This window comes from Rhinopithecus bieti, unplaced genomic scaffold, assembly GCF_001698545.2.
Source record: "Rhinopithecus bieti isolate Rb0 unplaced genomic scaffold, ASM169854v2 scaffold_24306, whole genome shotgun sequence".
NCBI classification, from domain to species: Eukaryota; Metazoa; Chordata; class Mammalia; order Primates; family Cercopithecidae; genus Rhinopithecus; species Rhinopithecus bieti.
The window spans coordinates 3,418,404-3,433,070 of record NW_016811898.1 but is presented as its reverse complement, the minus strand read 5'-3'; the positions used below and the strand labels follow the sequence as shown (position 1 = coordinate 3,433,070).

At 41.1% G+C, this 14,667-nt stretch overlaps 1 protein-coding gene across 2 annotated transcripts in view; it reads right to left on the bottom strand.

Moving 5' to 3' along the window:
- TCP11L2 (t-complex 11 like 2) overlaps positions 1-14,319 on the bottom strand; it is a 37,199-nt gene extending 22,880 nt beyond the window's left edge. For both annotated transcript variants that reach the window (XM_017895338.1, XM_017895339.1), the window contains exons 1-6: positions 14,235-14,319; positions 12,235-12,426; positions 9,008-9,143; positions 5,362-5,482; positions 2,413-2,633; positions 470-606 (exon numbers count right to left, since the gene is read on the bottom strand). In XM_017895338.1, the coding sequence (XP_017750827.1) occupies positions 470-606; positions 2,413-2,633; positions 5,362-5,482; positions 9,008-9,143; positions 12,235-12,391 (772 nt within the window). In that variant the 5' untranslated portion in view covers positions 12,392-12,426; positions 14,235-14,319. The remainder of the gene's footprint in view (positions 1-469; positions 607-2,412; positions 2,634-5,361; positions 5,483-9,007; positions 9,144-12,234; positions 12,427-14,234) is intronic.
- Between the last annotated feature and the right edge of the window lie 348 nt (positions 14,320-14,667).

The following is a 14,667-nucleotide window of genomic DNA, read 5'->3' as shown; positions in this document are numbered from 1 at the left end:
CCCTTTATCCTATTTTTCTTCATAGCACTTAATACACAAATACTAAACATATATGGACAATATGTCCATATATATTGTCCATATATATTGTCCATATATGTTTGTTTATTTGCCCAGTTATGCATAAATAAATACGTTTGTTTGTTTGTCATGCCTACTAGAATGTCAGCTCCTTGGGGACGGCAACTGTATTTCATTCTGTTCTCTGCAGTATCCACTGCACCTAGGCAGTGTCTGAAACACAGGAGGCACTCAATAAATATATCTTGAATGAATGAAGAAACAATAGTGCTTAGCACAGCTCCTGGACAGAATAAACAACTGCAAGTTTGTGATGTCAATTTTGGAAGGTAAAAAAATGTTTAATAGAAAGGGCAAAATTCTTTAGTGATACTATATATGATGTCAAAAATGAAAACATCACATTTTAACCTAATTTCAATATAAATACACATTATATTATACTCACTTGGAGTTTCTTCCAAAATTTCCTGGAACTTGGTTCTCTCATATTCCACTAACTGGCGTTGAAGGTGTGGTCTGAGACTCATAATTGTAAAATTGGCCATGTCCATTTTCATGAGGTCCAGGACATGGAATGTTTGTCTAAAAATTTTAGAATTAAAATGGAGAGATGATTAGGAAGTGAAGCTGAAATTCACTAACAATGATCTATGTTCCAGGCCAAAAACAATAAATATCCCCAAAATGGTTTTAAAGTTTCAACTGCCATTTGGTAGGGTCATGTTTCATAGAAGGTCATATGTGTGTACTGCAAATGTGTTCTTCCACAGATCTCAAGAGTAATTATTTGAAGCATAAACAATCTTAATGATGTAAGAAAAATTGAAGAAGGAATTTTCATTTGAAAGCCCCTGAAATTTTAAAGAGCCTGGACACGGGGCATACGGCTTCTATTCCTTAGGGAACAAGAACAATGAAAAAAAGAAAGGCCAAGGCAGTGGGGCACTGAGGAAAACCACTTCCTTGGAGAGTGAGGCAGCTCTGTGCTCAAACCCAGCTTTGCAACTGGCCAGATTTGTGGGCATATACACAAGTACATCAGTCTCTCTGAGCCTCAGTTTCCTCATCTGTGAAAGAGGACAACCTCAACCTTGGAGGGATGTTGTGAACAGTCAATGAGATAACGATCGTAAAGTGCAGGTGGCAGTGGCATCCAGTAGGTGCTCAACAAATGACCATGATGAACATCACAGATTTGAGATCGTACTAGGGTAATAAGACAACTAGAAGCAAGGATCCCATAACTGAGGTATTACAATCTGCCAGAGCCAAGCACAACTCTAAGGATTAACACCCGTTTGACAGAGACTGTCACTTTGAGAGTCGATCAACCTGCCCAAGATCGCAAAGTAAATTACTCACTACATGCAGACTGGTCTTTCTCCTACCTTTCCAAAACATTTATATCAAACTCAATTCTCAAAGTGGCCACCACACACAAAAAAGAAGAAAAGTCCGCTTCAATGGCAAAAAGTGTTGCAGAATCTTCTTTCCTCTTGGATCACAAAGAAGTTGTCATCTATGTGGCCAGATGAAATCCTCGTGACATAATATGCACCCCACTTCCTCAGAGAAGCTCCAGCAGACATGGCTGGCTGACCACTAAAGGCCCATGCTCCCTCCCCGCAGTGCAGATTTGTGGCTGTGAAAAGTCTTTCCAGGCTGTAACTACTTTTCTCAACTCCCCTTTCAATCTAGGTGGGATCATGTGACTAGTCATGGTCAAAGGGAATGTGTCACTTCGGGGCTGAGGTGGCTATACATTACATATGTCTCCTCTATGGTCTCTTTCCCATTTGCCAGCTGAAAGGAGAGGACTCTAAGGACCTGAGCAAGGGTAGAGCCAAGCAAAGAAGGAGGTTGGGTACTTGGATGAGATGTGGAGAGTTGTCTGATCAAGGACCCCTGAATTGGACTGCGACATCAGGGAGAAACAAACTTTTATTGGATAAACCACTGAGAATTTAGGGTTTACATGTTATAGCAGCTAGTGACCATAACTAATAAAGAAGCCTCGACCAGATTAGGTCCCTTGTCAGAGACTCTGTTAAGACCCTCTACTTCCCCTTCCACTTATCACAACTGTAATTAATTGTTCAAGGTCTCTCTCCCCATTAGACTCCCTGGAGTCAGGGATTTTATCTGTCTTTTTCATCACTGCATCTCCAGGGCCCACTACGTGCCAACTAACAACCTTGTCAGACCATTCTATGTGAAAACTCGCTGCATACAGTAAATAATTGACACGGTTTCTGCTTATATGGTTTTCTTCTAGGGTCAGTAATTTATTTGGAGTACTAGTTGTTATTCTGTGTTCACCGATGCCCAACTTCCCTTCTGAATGAACTCAAAGATATTCTAGGAAATGCAAACAGCAAAAGTGCTAACCTCAGCACCTCCACGATGTTGCCAGTAGCCTTTAACTCTCTGATATCGTTATCTCGCACGGGAGCACACAGCTTTCCCATCGTACTGATGACATAGTTGGCCAGGCCTTGGATGTCAACAGCACTGTGCTCAGCCTGCTGCCTAATGAGGTCTGTGTCCAAAACTTCACAGATCTGGTTACGAAGCCGGTTGCCACCAGGAGTCAGAAAAGAGAGAAGAATCTACAGGGAAAGAAATAAAATTAACAGCGTCATGATGTGAATAAAAGCTGTCACTTTTCACCTCAGTGTCTAGATGACCAAGCCCTTTGCCCACATTTTAGTGCCTCAGATGCCACAGAAGTTGACACTGACTGCATGGTGGATCAGAGGAGCATTCCAGTGTCTCAACCCTAAAAAGAAAGGTCTATCTTCTGAATTAAAGTGCCCCCACCATGGGAAATTCCTGCTCCTGTCAGAACAAAAACAGCTAGCAAGGAAGCAAGATTACTGAAAGCACAGTAAGTCCTTACTTAACATTGCTGACAGGTTCATGGAAATTGCAACTTTAAGTGAAATGATATATAATGAAACCAGTTTTACCATAGGCTAATTGATATAAACAACAGTTAAGTTTCTATGGCATATTTCTGGTCACAAAAAAATCACCAAACTTCTAAATAAAGACCCCAAACACTTCTAATATTAAACACTGAGATAAATGTGAGCTATACATACAAGAAAAATTAATAAAAACAAGACAATGATTTACCCAATTTTTGGTGAATCAGTGAGTGACAGCTGCCATGGTGGTACGTTAAATTGGGGAAGAAATGTTTGCAAACAAAAATTGTTAAGGAACACCACCTACCACCACACAGTTCAAAAATAAATAATGATGACAGGCTCACTGAGCACTTTCATAGCACATTGTTTATTGTTGTGCATCTGTATAATTATCGAATACTTTATGAATTTTTATGTTACAATAACTTGTATTCATTCGTTTTTCATCCTGCTTACTCCAGTTCAGGGATGCAAGTGGCCAGAGCCTACCATGGCAGCTCAGAGCATAAGGCAGGAACCAGCCCGGGACAGGATGCCATCCCACTGCAGGATGCACTCACTCACACACCCACACTCACTCAGACTGAGACCATTTAGACTTGTCAATGAACTTAACATGCATATCTTTGGGATGAGGGAGGAAACCAGAGTACCCAAAGAAAAGCTCCGTAGACATGGGGAGATCATACAACCTTCACACAGACGGCAGCCCCAGCTAGGAATCTATCTTTTTACTTTTTCTTTCTTTTTTTTTGAGATGGAGTCTCGCTCTGTCATCAGGCTGGAGTGCAGTGGCACGATCTCGGCTCACTGCAATCTCCAACTCCCAGGTTCAAGCAATTCTCCTGCCTCAGCCTCCTGAGTAGCTGGGATTACAAGTGCACACCACCATAGCCAGCTAATTTTTGTATTTTTAGTTACAGATGGGGTTAACATGTTGGCCAGGATGGTCTCGATCCCCTGACATTGTGATCCGCCCACCTGGGCCTCCAAAAGTGCTGGGATTACAAGGGTGAGCCACCGCCTGGCTAGAATCTATCTTTTTGCTTATCAACATTATAAAGAAAAAACATTGAACAAATCAGTAGGATGCGAGGATCTGCTACATTTCAAAACGTCTACAGGTAAAAGTTCAGGGAAGAAAGAACAAGTTGCAGATCATGGCTCCAAAAGAACTCTTTAAAAAAGGATAGATGAAAATATCCCATGGGGTCCATTAAGTATATTTTACACATAGAATATTTACTATATATGAGCAGCCTATTTACTGATTATTCAGTTAGCAGAGGACACTGTGCTTATCCACACAGCACATGCTTAGGAGCCTGCGCTCTGAGCCAGTGTGGCTCAGTTCAAGTCCCTCTCCACCCCTCCAAAGCTGTGTGACCCTGCATGAGTCAGAAAACTTGGTTTTTTAATAAGTAAGAATAACAGGAGCAACTACTGTACAGCATTCTGATAAGAAATGAACAATGTAGTACAAGTGCCTTGTAAATGTTAGCTAACATTACAACTGTTACCTCATTTAGTTCTTATGACTACCCTAGAAGTACTCAGGAAAGAGAGACTTAAAGAGAGAACCCATCACTAAACCAGGACAACAATCTAACTCTAGAGTCTCTACACTTTAGCATCACCCTAAGCTGAGTCCACAGCACTATTTTCCCAGCCTTCACTCTACTCCAGGAGGCGCAGGGGGAAACCCTGTCAGTGAACTTGATCTTTTTTTGAAAAAGAGTGGCCAGTACTAACGGACATACAGCAATCTTTGGGGGAAAAAAAACTGCTATACTTTCAATATTTGTGTTTTCCTCTGTCCCCAAATTCATATGTTGAAACCCAATCCGAATGGAATGGTATTAGAAGGTGGGGCCTTTGGGAGGTGATTAGGTCATAAGGGTAAGGTCCATATGAATGGAACTATACCCTTATAAAAGAGACCCTAGGCTGGGGGCGGTGGCTCACGCCTGTAATCCCAAGCACTTTGGGAGGCCAAGGTGGGCAAATCATGAGGTCAGGAGATCAAGACCATCCTGGCTAACAAAGTGAAACCCCATCTCTACTAAAAATATTTTAAAAATTAGCTGAGATTGTGCCACCGCACCCCAACCTGGGCAACAGAGTAAGACTCCGTCTCAAAACAAAACAACAACAAAAAGACCCTGAAGAGCTTCTCTGCACTTTCTGCCATGTGAGGACACAACAAAAAGGCACCATCTATGAATCAGGGAGTGAGCCCTCACCAGATGCCAAATCTGCTGGTGCTTTGATCTTGGACTTCCCAGCCTCCAGTACTGTGAGAAGTAAATTTCTACTGTTTATAAGCCATCCAGGCTATGCCAGTCTGTTATAGCAGCCCACCCGGAGTAAGACGCTAACTGACACAGACAACACAGCAACTTGCCTCTCTGATTTCTTCAAACAGTTTGATGGCATGTTCAAACTCGGGAGGGTCAGCATTTAGTTCTGAATCCAAGACGTCCCAGAAGGCCTGATGAACAATGTGCTTCACTCGACCAGCCAAACTATGGCAATAAAATGAATTGTTTTTTAAAATAAGCATCATTTTTTCCTGATTATAAAAGAAATATCCTCACTGTAGAAATCTTATACAATGTAAAAAAAAAAAAACAAAACAAAACCAGAATTGTCCTTAATCCCATTATTAATCTTTTAATATTTTTCTTGTTGAATGCATTATTTTAACATAGCTAAGCACATATATGCAAAATGTATACTTTGCATTTAACATTCTGTCCTGTTTCCCCTAGACCTTGAAAATGCTTTCAATAACTTCATAAAATTCTGTCCTAAAGAGATTTCATAATTTATGTCGCTACCCTTCTATACAGATCTTTAGACTTGTTCTACATTTTTGGGATGAGATGGCAAAGTTGCTCTTCCTCACCAGCTGAAATTTCATGGCATGGAATAGAACAGATTGGCCCCAAGGGCACTTGCATTTGAATGCCTGCCAACTTCAGCTTAGGTGTCCCATTTAAAGTTAGCCAGACCAAACTGCCGAAATAGAAGCCTTCCGAGGAAGAGCTCACAATAGAATAAGTGGCCACCTTGCTTCACCACTTATGTCAATCCCTTAAAATAGGCGCACATTAAAATACACATTCCTACCTCACTCCTATACCATTTAGCAACAGCTTTTAGAAAACCACGTCCCTCCACTGTAATTACTGACGAGGCTGTTTTCCCACAGAGCTATATACCTTTCCCAAGCAGAGGCCGTAAGACCTTCATGTAGGTACTTACTACTGTGCCTAGCACAGTGCCTGATATATAGTGAGTGCTTGACAAATGCATGGTGAATGAATTCATAATTTGATAATTGTATCTTTTTTTTTTTTGAGACGGAGTTTCACTCTGTCGCCCAGGCTGGAGTGCAGTGGCGCAATCTCAGCTTACTGTGGCCTCCGCCTCCCAGGTCCAAGTGATTCTCATGCCTTAGCCTCCCAAGTAGCTGGGATTACAGGTGTGCACCACCACACCCAGCTAATTTTTGTATTTTTAGTAGAGACATGGTTTCACCACATTGGGCAGGCTGGTCTTGAACTCCTGATCTCAGGTGATCTGCCCGCCTCAGCCTCCCAAAGTGCTGGGATTACGGGTATGAGCCACCACACCTGGCTAAGACTTTAATAAACAAAGGCAATGTGTCCTAACTCTGTACTTGGTTTCCCTTGCTCACATTTTCTAGCCATGGCAGACACTGAAGGTAAGAGAGATTAATATTTTCCATAGTATCAAAGTATTTATGTGCAAGGTACTTTTATACTAGTGAGCATACATCTGAAGTGAGTAGTGTAGCCCCCACCTTATTCTTGGGAAGCATGAGGTTCAGGTACTCTCAGCAAAGCCAGGATTCAAACTCCAGGGTCTGTCTGAGCCTAAAGTGCCTTCACTATGGCCTGTATCCGCCACTTTTGAATTTAAAGTACAGATATGCCCTGTCTTTTGCTTTACTTCATACAAAATACAAATTTTAACTTTAAAATGAGACTCCGTCTCAAAAAAAAATTCATTTGTATTAGTCAATAAAAGTTTACTGAACACCTAATATCTGGGAAAAGAACATTCAAAAAGGAGAAGTCAGAGGAACAGAGTTTCTGAGACAAGACCCAGGTTGGTGAACCCTGAGGTTAGAAAGGAAGCCAGCGTGGCTGAAGCACAGCAAGCAGGAGGGACAGCACTGAGACAGGGTCAGGAGAGTGGGGCCATCCAGGCCATACAGAAACTCTTAGATTTTTAGTCTCTGAGTAATTGAAAACCATTGAAGGGTTTCTGGCAAAGAAATAATCTAATATAGCTTATTCTTTAAAAAGATCATTAAGGCTACTGTGTGGATATGGAAGATGAACTCTGGGGGGCTAAGAACGGAGACAGGGCAACCAGTTAGGACTGAAAGGGTCCAGGCCAGAGATGATGGTGGCCTAGCCTAGGGTTGCAGCAGTAGAGCTGGTATCAAGGGTCATGGAGAAACGCAGTTACCAAAGGAAACCAAACAGATATACCCATGATAGATGGCAAGCTTAAAAAATGTTCATATTATATGAACAACATCCCCAGGAGGACTATGATCCACTTTTAAAGAAGAAAATTATTACATTGACTTCCTTTACTTTTCCTGCTTTAAAACAAATGAAAAAGTTCTGAACGGGATCAAATATTCTCAGCTGTCTTAATTGATCGAATGCCTCAGGATTTATCATTGGTACTGCGAGGCTGAAAATTCAATCCATGAACCAACTTTGCTTCTAAAGATGATTGATCTGTAATAATAGTCTCAAGCCTCTTCTCCTCTTTGTCCCAGGAAACCTGGGAGCCACTGACTCCAAAAAGGCTGAAGTAGAATCCAAAGGGGTGGCTCCAACTAGAGGTCCGAGGGCGAGGTTAACCAGGAAGTGCCTCTTGCAGCTGTGACTCCCATCTCCAGACATTTCTGGATTGCCTACTTTTAACACTTTGACCGTTCAGGTGCATTTATTTATTCTTCAGAACCTGAATATCAGTTTTCAATAAATCAATCTGCAAATATTTCTTGAGCCTATACTGTATGTCCGGCACTATGCTAGACAATAAGGATACAGCAACAAACAATACAGACATAGCTCCTCCATAAATGACGCATTTCAATCAAGTGGGGAAGATGGACATCAAACAAAATTATAAGACCTCTTAACAAAAGGGAGGCAGCAAGGGCTACAGGTGTCTCTAGCAAAGGGATTAATTGTAGTCTAGGGGGTTCAGGAATGTCAGAAAGTTTCCCTCAGGAAGTGACATATAAACTGAGTTCTAAAGATTATAGGTAATACGTACCCTAGGGGAATTTTTTTTTTTTTGAGATGGAGTCTCACTCCGTCGCCCAGGCTGTGGTGCAGTGGTGCAATCTCGGCTCACTGAAACCTCCAACTCCTGGGTTCTTGCAATTCTCCTGCCTCAGCCTCCCAAGTAGCTGGGATTACAGATGTCCTGCCACCATGCCTGGCTAATTTTTGTATTTTTAGTAGAGATGAGGTTTCACCATGTTGTCCAGGCTGGTCACAAACAGGATTTTTTTTTTTTTTTTTTTTTTTTGAGACCGGGTCTTGCTGTGTCACCCAGGCTGGAGTATAGTGGCATGATGAGAGCTCACTGTAGTCCCTGAACTCCTGGGCTCAAATGATGTTCTTGACTCATTCTCTTGGGTAGCTGTAATTACAGGCTCACGCCACCATGCCGGATAATATTTTTATTTTTATTTTTTGTAGAGATGCGGTCTTGCTTTGGTGCCCAGGCCAGTCTCAAACTCCTGGCTTCAAGGAATCCTCCCGCCTCCACCTCCCAAAGTGCTGGGTTTACAGGTGTGATCTACCACACCCAGCCAGAATTTTTTTAAAACAAGTATAAGAACCGTGTTAGAACTAAACGTTTACCCCTGAGGATATTATACAAGAACTTCCAGGAATCAGTGTGAGTATGTCTCTCTCTCTCTCTCACACACACACACACACACAATCTTCAGCACAGTTTACGTATAACAAATGTCCCCAGGTTACCTGTTTTCTGGGAGGGCCTCTTGTTTCAATTGAAAATTCTCATTTACAGCAATCTCGTGAGCAAGAGTCAAGTTTGATAAGTTCCTTGTTGCAGCCATCACTTCGTCAAATGTTACAACTCTTGGAGGGCTTGTTGCTGAAAGAAAAAAAAAAGGCAGTTAATGTTGTGGAAGAAAAGTTGTCATCCAACGAGGCCTCCTGATGCAGATAAGGTTTAATTTATCAGAATGTATAGACTTGAGAGTTTTATAAGGAGACTATATATTAAAATAGGTGAATTCCCTCGCTTAATAAAGGCTTCAAAAATTTAAGAACTCTTTCAATAGCTTCAGTTACCATATTTGATAACATTGTCTCAAATATTTCTGAGACCATCTTATTAATATAGGCCCATTATAAGTTACTCTCAAAAATTAAATTACCAGGCCGGGTGCAGTGGCTCACGCCTGTAATCACAGCACTTTGGGAGGCTGAGGCTGGCGGATCGTGAGGTCAGGAGATCGAGACCATCCTGGCTAACACGGTAAAACCCCATCTCCACTAAAAATAGAAAAATATCAGCTGGGTGTGGTGGTGGGTGCCTGTAGTCCCAGCTACTCGGGAGGCTGAGGCAGGAGAATGGCGTGAACCCAGGAGGCGGAGCTTGTAGTAAGCCGAGACTGCGCCACTGCACCCCAGCCTGGGCGACAGAGGGAGACTCTGTCTCAAAAGGAAAACAAATTACCTCATTTTAGTGCCCATTGAAACCTGCACTTATATATATTATATAGGAAATTGATAAAATTATTTTTATTCTATAATTCAGAAGTGTCATTAAGTAGACTCAATATGAAATAACTGATTTTTAGAATTTTATTTATTTATTTATTTATTTATTTATTTGAGATGGAGTCTCACTCTGTTGCCAGGCTGGAGTGCAGTGGTGCAATCTCAGCTCACTGCAACCTCCACCTCCTGGGGTCAAGCAATTCTCCTGCCTCAGCCTCTCGAGTAGCTGGATTACAGGCACGTGTCACCACGCCTGGCTAATTTTTGTATTTTTATTAGAGATGGTGTTTTGCCATGTTGGCCAGGCTGGTCTCGAACTCCTGAACTCAGATGATTCACCTGCCTTGGCCAAAGTGCTGGGATTACAGGTGTGAGCCACCGCACCCAGCCAAAAACTGTAATTTTTAAATGTATAGGCAGTATAGTATAAATGCTTAGGTTCACTCTAAGTATTGCCAATTGGTATTTATCAATGGATTTCACTGAGGCATAGCCTTCCTCCTCACAGGGTTGGCCTGAGGTGACTGAATGAGATAATTTAAGTGAAGAAAATAGTAAGAACTCAATAAATTTACATAATTAAAAGTAAAATAGAATAAATCTGAGAAGCCGGATATTGTACTTCACAGTAGGAAGTAGTAAATTAAGAATCTGAGTTATTTCTAAAGATTATACTAAGAAACTATTCTAATAAATCATGTCTTTTTAAAATCACTGTTGGAAATCTTAGCTTCTTTTAACTAAAATCATAATGTCAAACAACAGCAGTGACAGGTAATACTTTACTACCTAATTTGTTATTTTTTCCCAAGATGGAGTCTTGCTCTGTCACCCAGGCTGGAGTGCAATGGTGCAATCTTGACTCACTGCAACCTTCACCTCCCAGGTTCAAGTGATTTTTCTGCCTCAGCCTCCCGAGTAGCTGGGACTAGAGGTGCATGCCACCATGCTCAGCTTATTTTTGTATTTTTAGTAGAGATGGGGTTTTACCATGTTGGCCAGGTGGTCTTGAACTCCTGACCTCAGGTGATTCGCCTGCCTCAGCCTCTCAAAGTGCTGGGATTACAGGTGTGAGCCACTGCGCCTGGCTACCTAATATTTAGGAAAAGATGAGGAGGATCAGGGAAAGAGGAGCAAGAAAAGAAAGGTGATGCACAGAATTGGTAAAACCCTTCTTCAGGATGTCTAGGTACCCTGGTGTCAGATGTACCAACCCCACATACAGTATAAAGAGTGAGAAAAGGCACAGAAACCTGGGGTGGCTGCTGTTAATTTCTTTTGCCAGGTCTGACTCAAGATTCTCCTTAAAAATGTTTATATACTTTGGTCCAATAATCCAGTGATATCCAAAAGACTTTCCAGAAAGGCTTCATGAACTAAGATGTTCATAAAGCACTATTTGTAACAGCAAAAAAAAAAAAAAAAAAAAAGGAAACTAACTAAACGTCCAATGATGAATCAATGGTTAAGTTTACCGTATATTCACTTGATGAAGTAATAGGTATTCATAACACCAGTGTTTCAAAAACATGTAATCATGAGTAAACGTTTTAGTTATAATACTAAGCAAGAAGAGTCCACACACATAAACACACATATGTCTATGTGAAGGATAAAGACACAGCAAAGCACTGCCAGCTGTCGTCTTTGGGTGATATCACAGGCAATGTTTTCTTTTCTCTATTCTTACGTATTTTCTAAGTTTTAAAAAATAAAAATGTAAAAATTTAAAATACAAATGAAGCAATTTGTAAGAAGTGGACAGTTCAGCATATTAAACATTAGTTGCTTTTTCCTGCATTTGCTTTGCCAGTTAAAGGTGTTTTACTTACTAAATAAAGCGCCAATTTAAAAAAAAGGCAAACACATCTGCTTTACACATCTCTAGTTTCTACACACAAAAACGGGAAAAAGATATCTCCTTTTGCTGTGACCTCTCTTTTAACTCTTTCTCACACCCCTAATGTAGTAATTCTCCTTGTGGGTACCTTCCTGGGGTGATTTGCACAATATTTTTTGAAATCAACATGAAACCCTTTAGATTATTTCACTTCCTTCCTGCCCTTTCAATGAAGACCAGTTTCCTTCAGTGTAAATCAGGAATACTCAGAAAAGCCCAATTTGAATTTATCCTTGAGCGGGGATCTAAGAAGCAATCTCAAGGAATGGCTTTCTGCCATTTGGGAGAAAAGACAGACGAGGTTGAAGTCCTGCTTTATCGTCAGACCGAAGCAGATCGGAGGCAGTGATCAAAATAAAAATCAGCAGGTTGTAAACTTTAGTGGCTATTTATGTCTGAGAATGTGTCCAGGAAAGCTGCAGTGCCTCTGCAGCGCTATTCTGGGGCATCTAGAAAGGAGGGGAAGTCTGTTGCTCTCAGGCATTTCTGAGTTTTCAAATCCAACACATATCTAGAAGTAGCCCCGCCACCCTCAACCCCTGCTCCCCCATTGGCTCACAAGCAGGAGAGCTGGATTTGCTGGAGGAGTCACTTGTAAAGCTCTGCCTGGAGCACTCATAGTCACTGAGCGAAGCCATGCTTTCGGAAAACCGGGAAGAATCAGAATCGCTTGGCTGGTCCTCTCCCACACACTGCTTCTCGCCATTGAAGGGCATTTTGTGTCACTGAAGTGTGGGTAAAAAGGTAGCACCTGCACAAACAAAGAGACTCTGCATCAATGTTCTAGTTTGCTTTCTCTCTTTGCCAACATTTGATGTCCCACTGTTGGCATTTCTTGCAAATGCTACCTTCTCCAGGAGGCCTTGCTTTTAGCCAAAGTGAATAGCACTCCTCTTGGGACGTCTGCAGCACATCTCCTACATCTCCAGGTGAGTACTTAGTTCCTTGTATATTAGTCCCTTGTTATTTTCTTCCCATGGCTACTTCTGAATCTCCTTAATAAAGCAGAGATTGTGTCTTGTCCACGACCAGTGCCAAGTATATGACAAGTATTCATTCAGTGTCAGCTAAATCAGAATCCCTGAATCTCATTTGGTAAGCTTCAACCAGAACATTTGCAAGCTGATATCACGACACGTTCACCAGCCTGGTACTGCCAAAGCCCAAGCCCTAGAGCAGAGAATTTACTGCTTAAGCCTATCTTATGCAACGTCAAAATTCCCAGTTCCTTGTCATGCTCTTATTTGAATATCTTAAAGTTTGTTTCCACTTGAAGTCGTTTCTTTTTCCCCCAGTTATTCCCCTGTAATATAACAACTGTGCTATGCATGCTCTGCTCTTAATTTTTCTCTACTACAGTTGCCTCAAATGAGCTCTGGCTGCTTTTCCAAGTGAAAGTGAATAAGAGCTTCCAGCCATAAGAATTTATGAACTAGCTTAAGAGTTTTAACTGTCCATTTCATTTTTCTACTTTAGCTGGATAGCACACTTGGTTTCTTAATTGTATTTAACAAGGCAGAAAAGTGCAAAGATTAAAATAATTGGGAGTCAGGAGTCCAGGGTTTGTGACCTGGGTTCGTCATTAATGTGCCGTGTGACTTTATGCACACTTTTCTGAGAGATTGGGCCAGTTACAAGGTTTCCCTCAGCTAGGAATATAAGATGCTCCAAACCCAGAGTTCCATGAGGCATCACTAGAAGTTCTGGGAAATTAAATGTGCTTCTGCCAGGCATGCTTAATAATGTGTAACTATACTTGCAACTATACTTTCTTCCAGCAATTCACTGGAGGTAGAGTTCCTGACACAGGGGCTGCAATGGAAAATTTAAAAGCTTCAAAATGTTTAGAAACTCTTGTTTAGTGGGTATATGCCTCCACATTACAACTGGGCCTTAGTGTATCCAAGCAGAAGCCTGTATTTGAAGCCAAAATGTCCATTATTACTCTATTAAAAAATTGTCTGTTTCCTCATACAGGCTTATGAAGAATACCTAATTCATAGGGTTGGTGTGAGATTTCAGGTACTCAATACATGCAGAGTGTTTGGAACAGTCACTGACACAGTAAACAGTATACAAATGTTTTCTATTATTTGCTTTTTCTTGTTAATATCATTGCCTCAGGACTTAAACACTCTGGAATTAAGAACAGTTTTAGGTCAGGATAACACCATGTTCTTCAACAGACAAACAAGGCTGGTAGTTAACATGGAACAGAACTCTTGGCACTTGTTGGACAGACAAAAGCCAAGAGTGAATGGCCCATCACTGTGTGAATGTTCTTCCGCAAGTTCCTTCATACCTGCTCTTACCTTTCTCGGTCTTGAGTTTCCAAGTAAGTCACCTGGGGACAAAGCTACTTGATTCAAAAGGCACTGAGGATATTTAGACTACTTTAAAAACTATTTTGGATTCTCCCTTAGACTGATGATTATGAAACCAGGCTGTTTCTTTAAGAAAGGTAATACGCCTTATGCAAACTTAGATCTACCTAACTTTTGCCACTGCAACTCACAAGTAAATCAAACAACGTTTCAGAAACATCACATCTCATCATACCTGGAGAATTTAATCAGTGGTCAAAGGTAAAGTCAACAGAAAAGACTGAAGATGACTCCAAGCAAAGCCTCCAACACGATAGCAGGTCACTATTCAAAGAAAATTAAGTACTGTCATATTCACATTTTTATTGTATTATTCCATCACTTTGTGATAATAAATACAATATTATGTCATTTCTTCTGAGACCAATCACTGGAATGCAGCAAGCATTCAAATATTTATTGTTGAATAAATGAATGGTAGTAAGACTACTGACATTCAAGAGGTGTGAATGGGTACAAGGATTTGAAGGGGCCAGTGCTGTATTTCACTATAGATAGAGAGGAGATTGGTTTTTAATTTGCTTGTGATTCCTCAGCTTGTGTCCAGCTTTACTTCCTTATTTCCTTTCTGCAGCAACTCTATCTGCAAATAGTTCTGCACTGGTTCA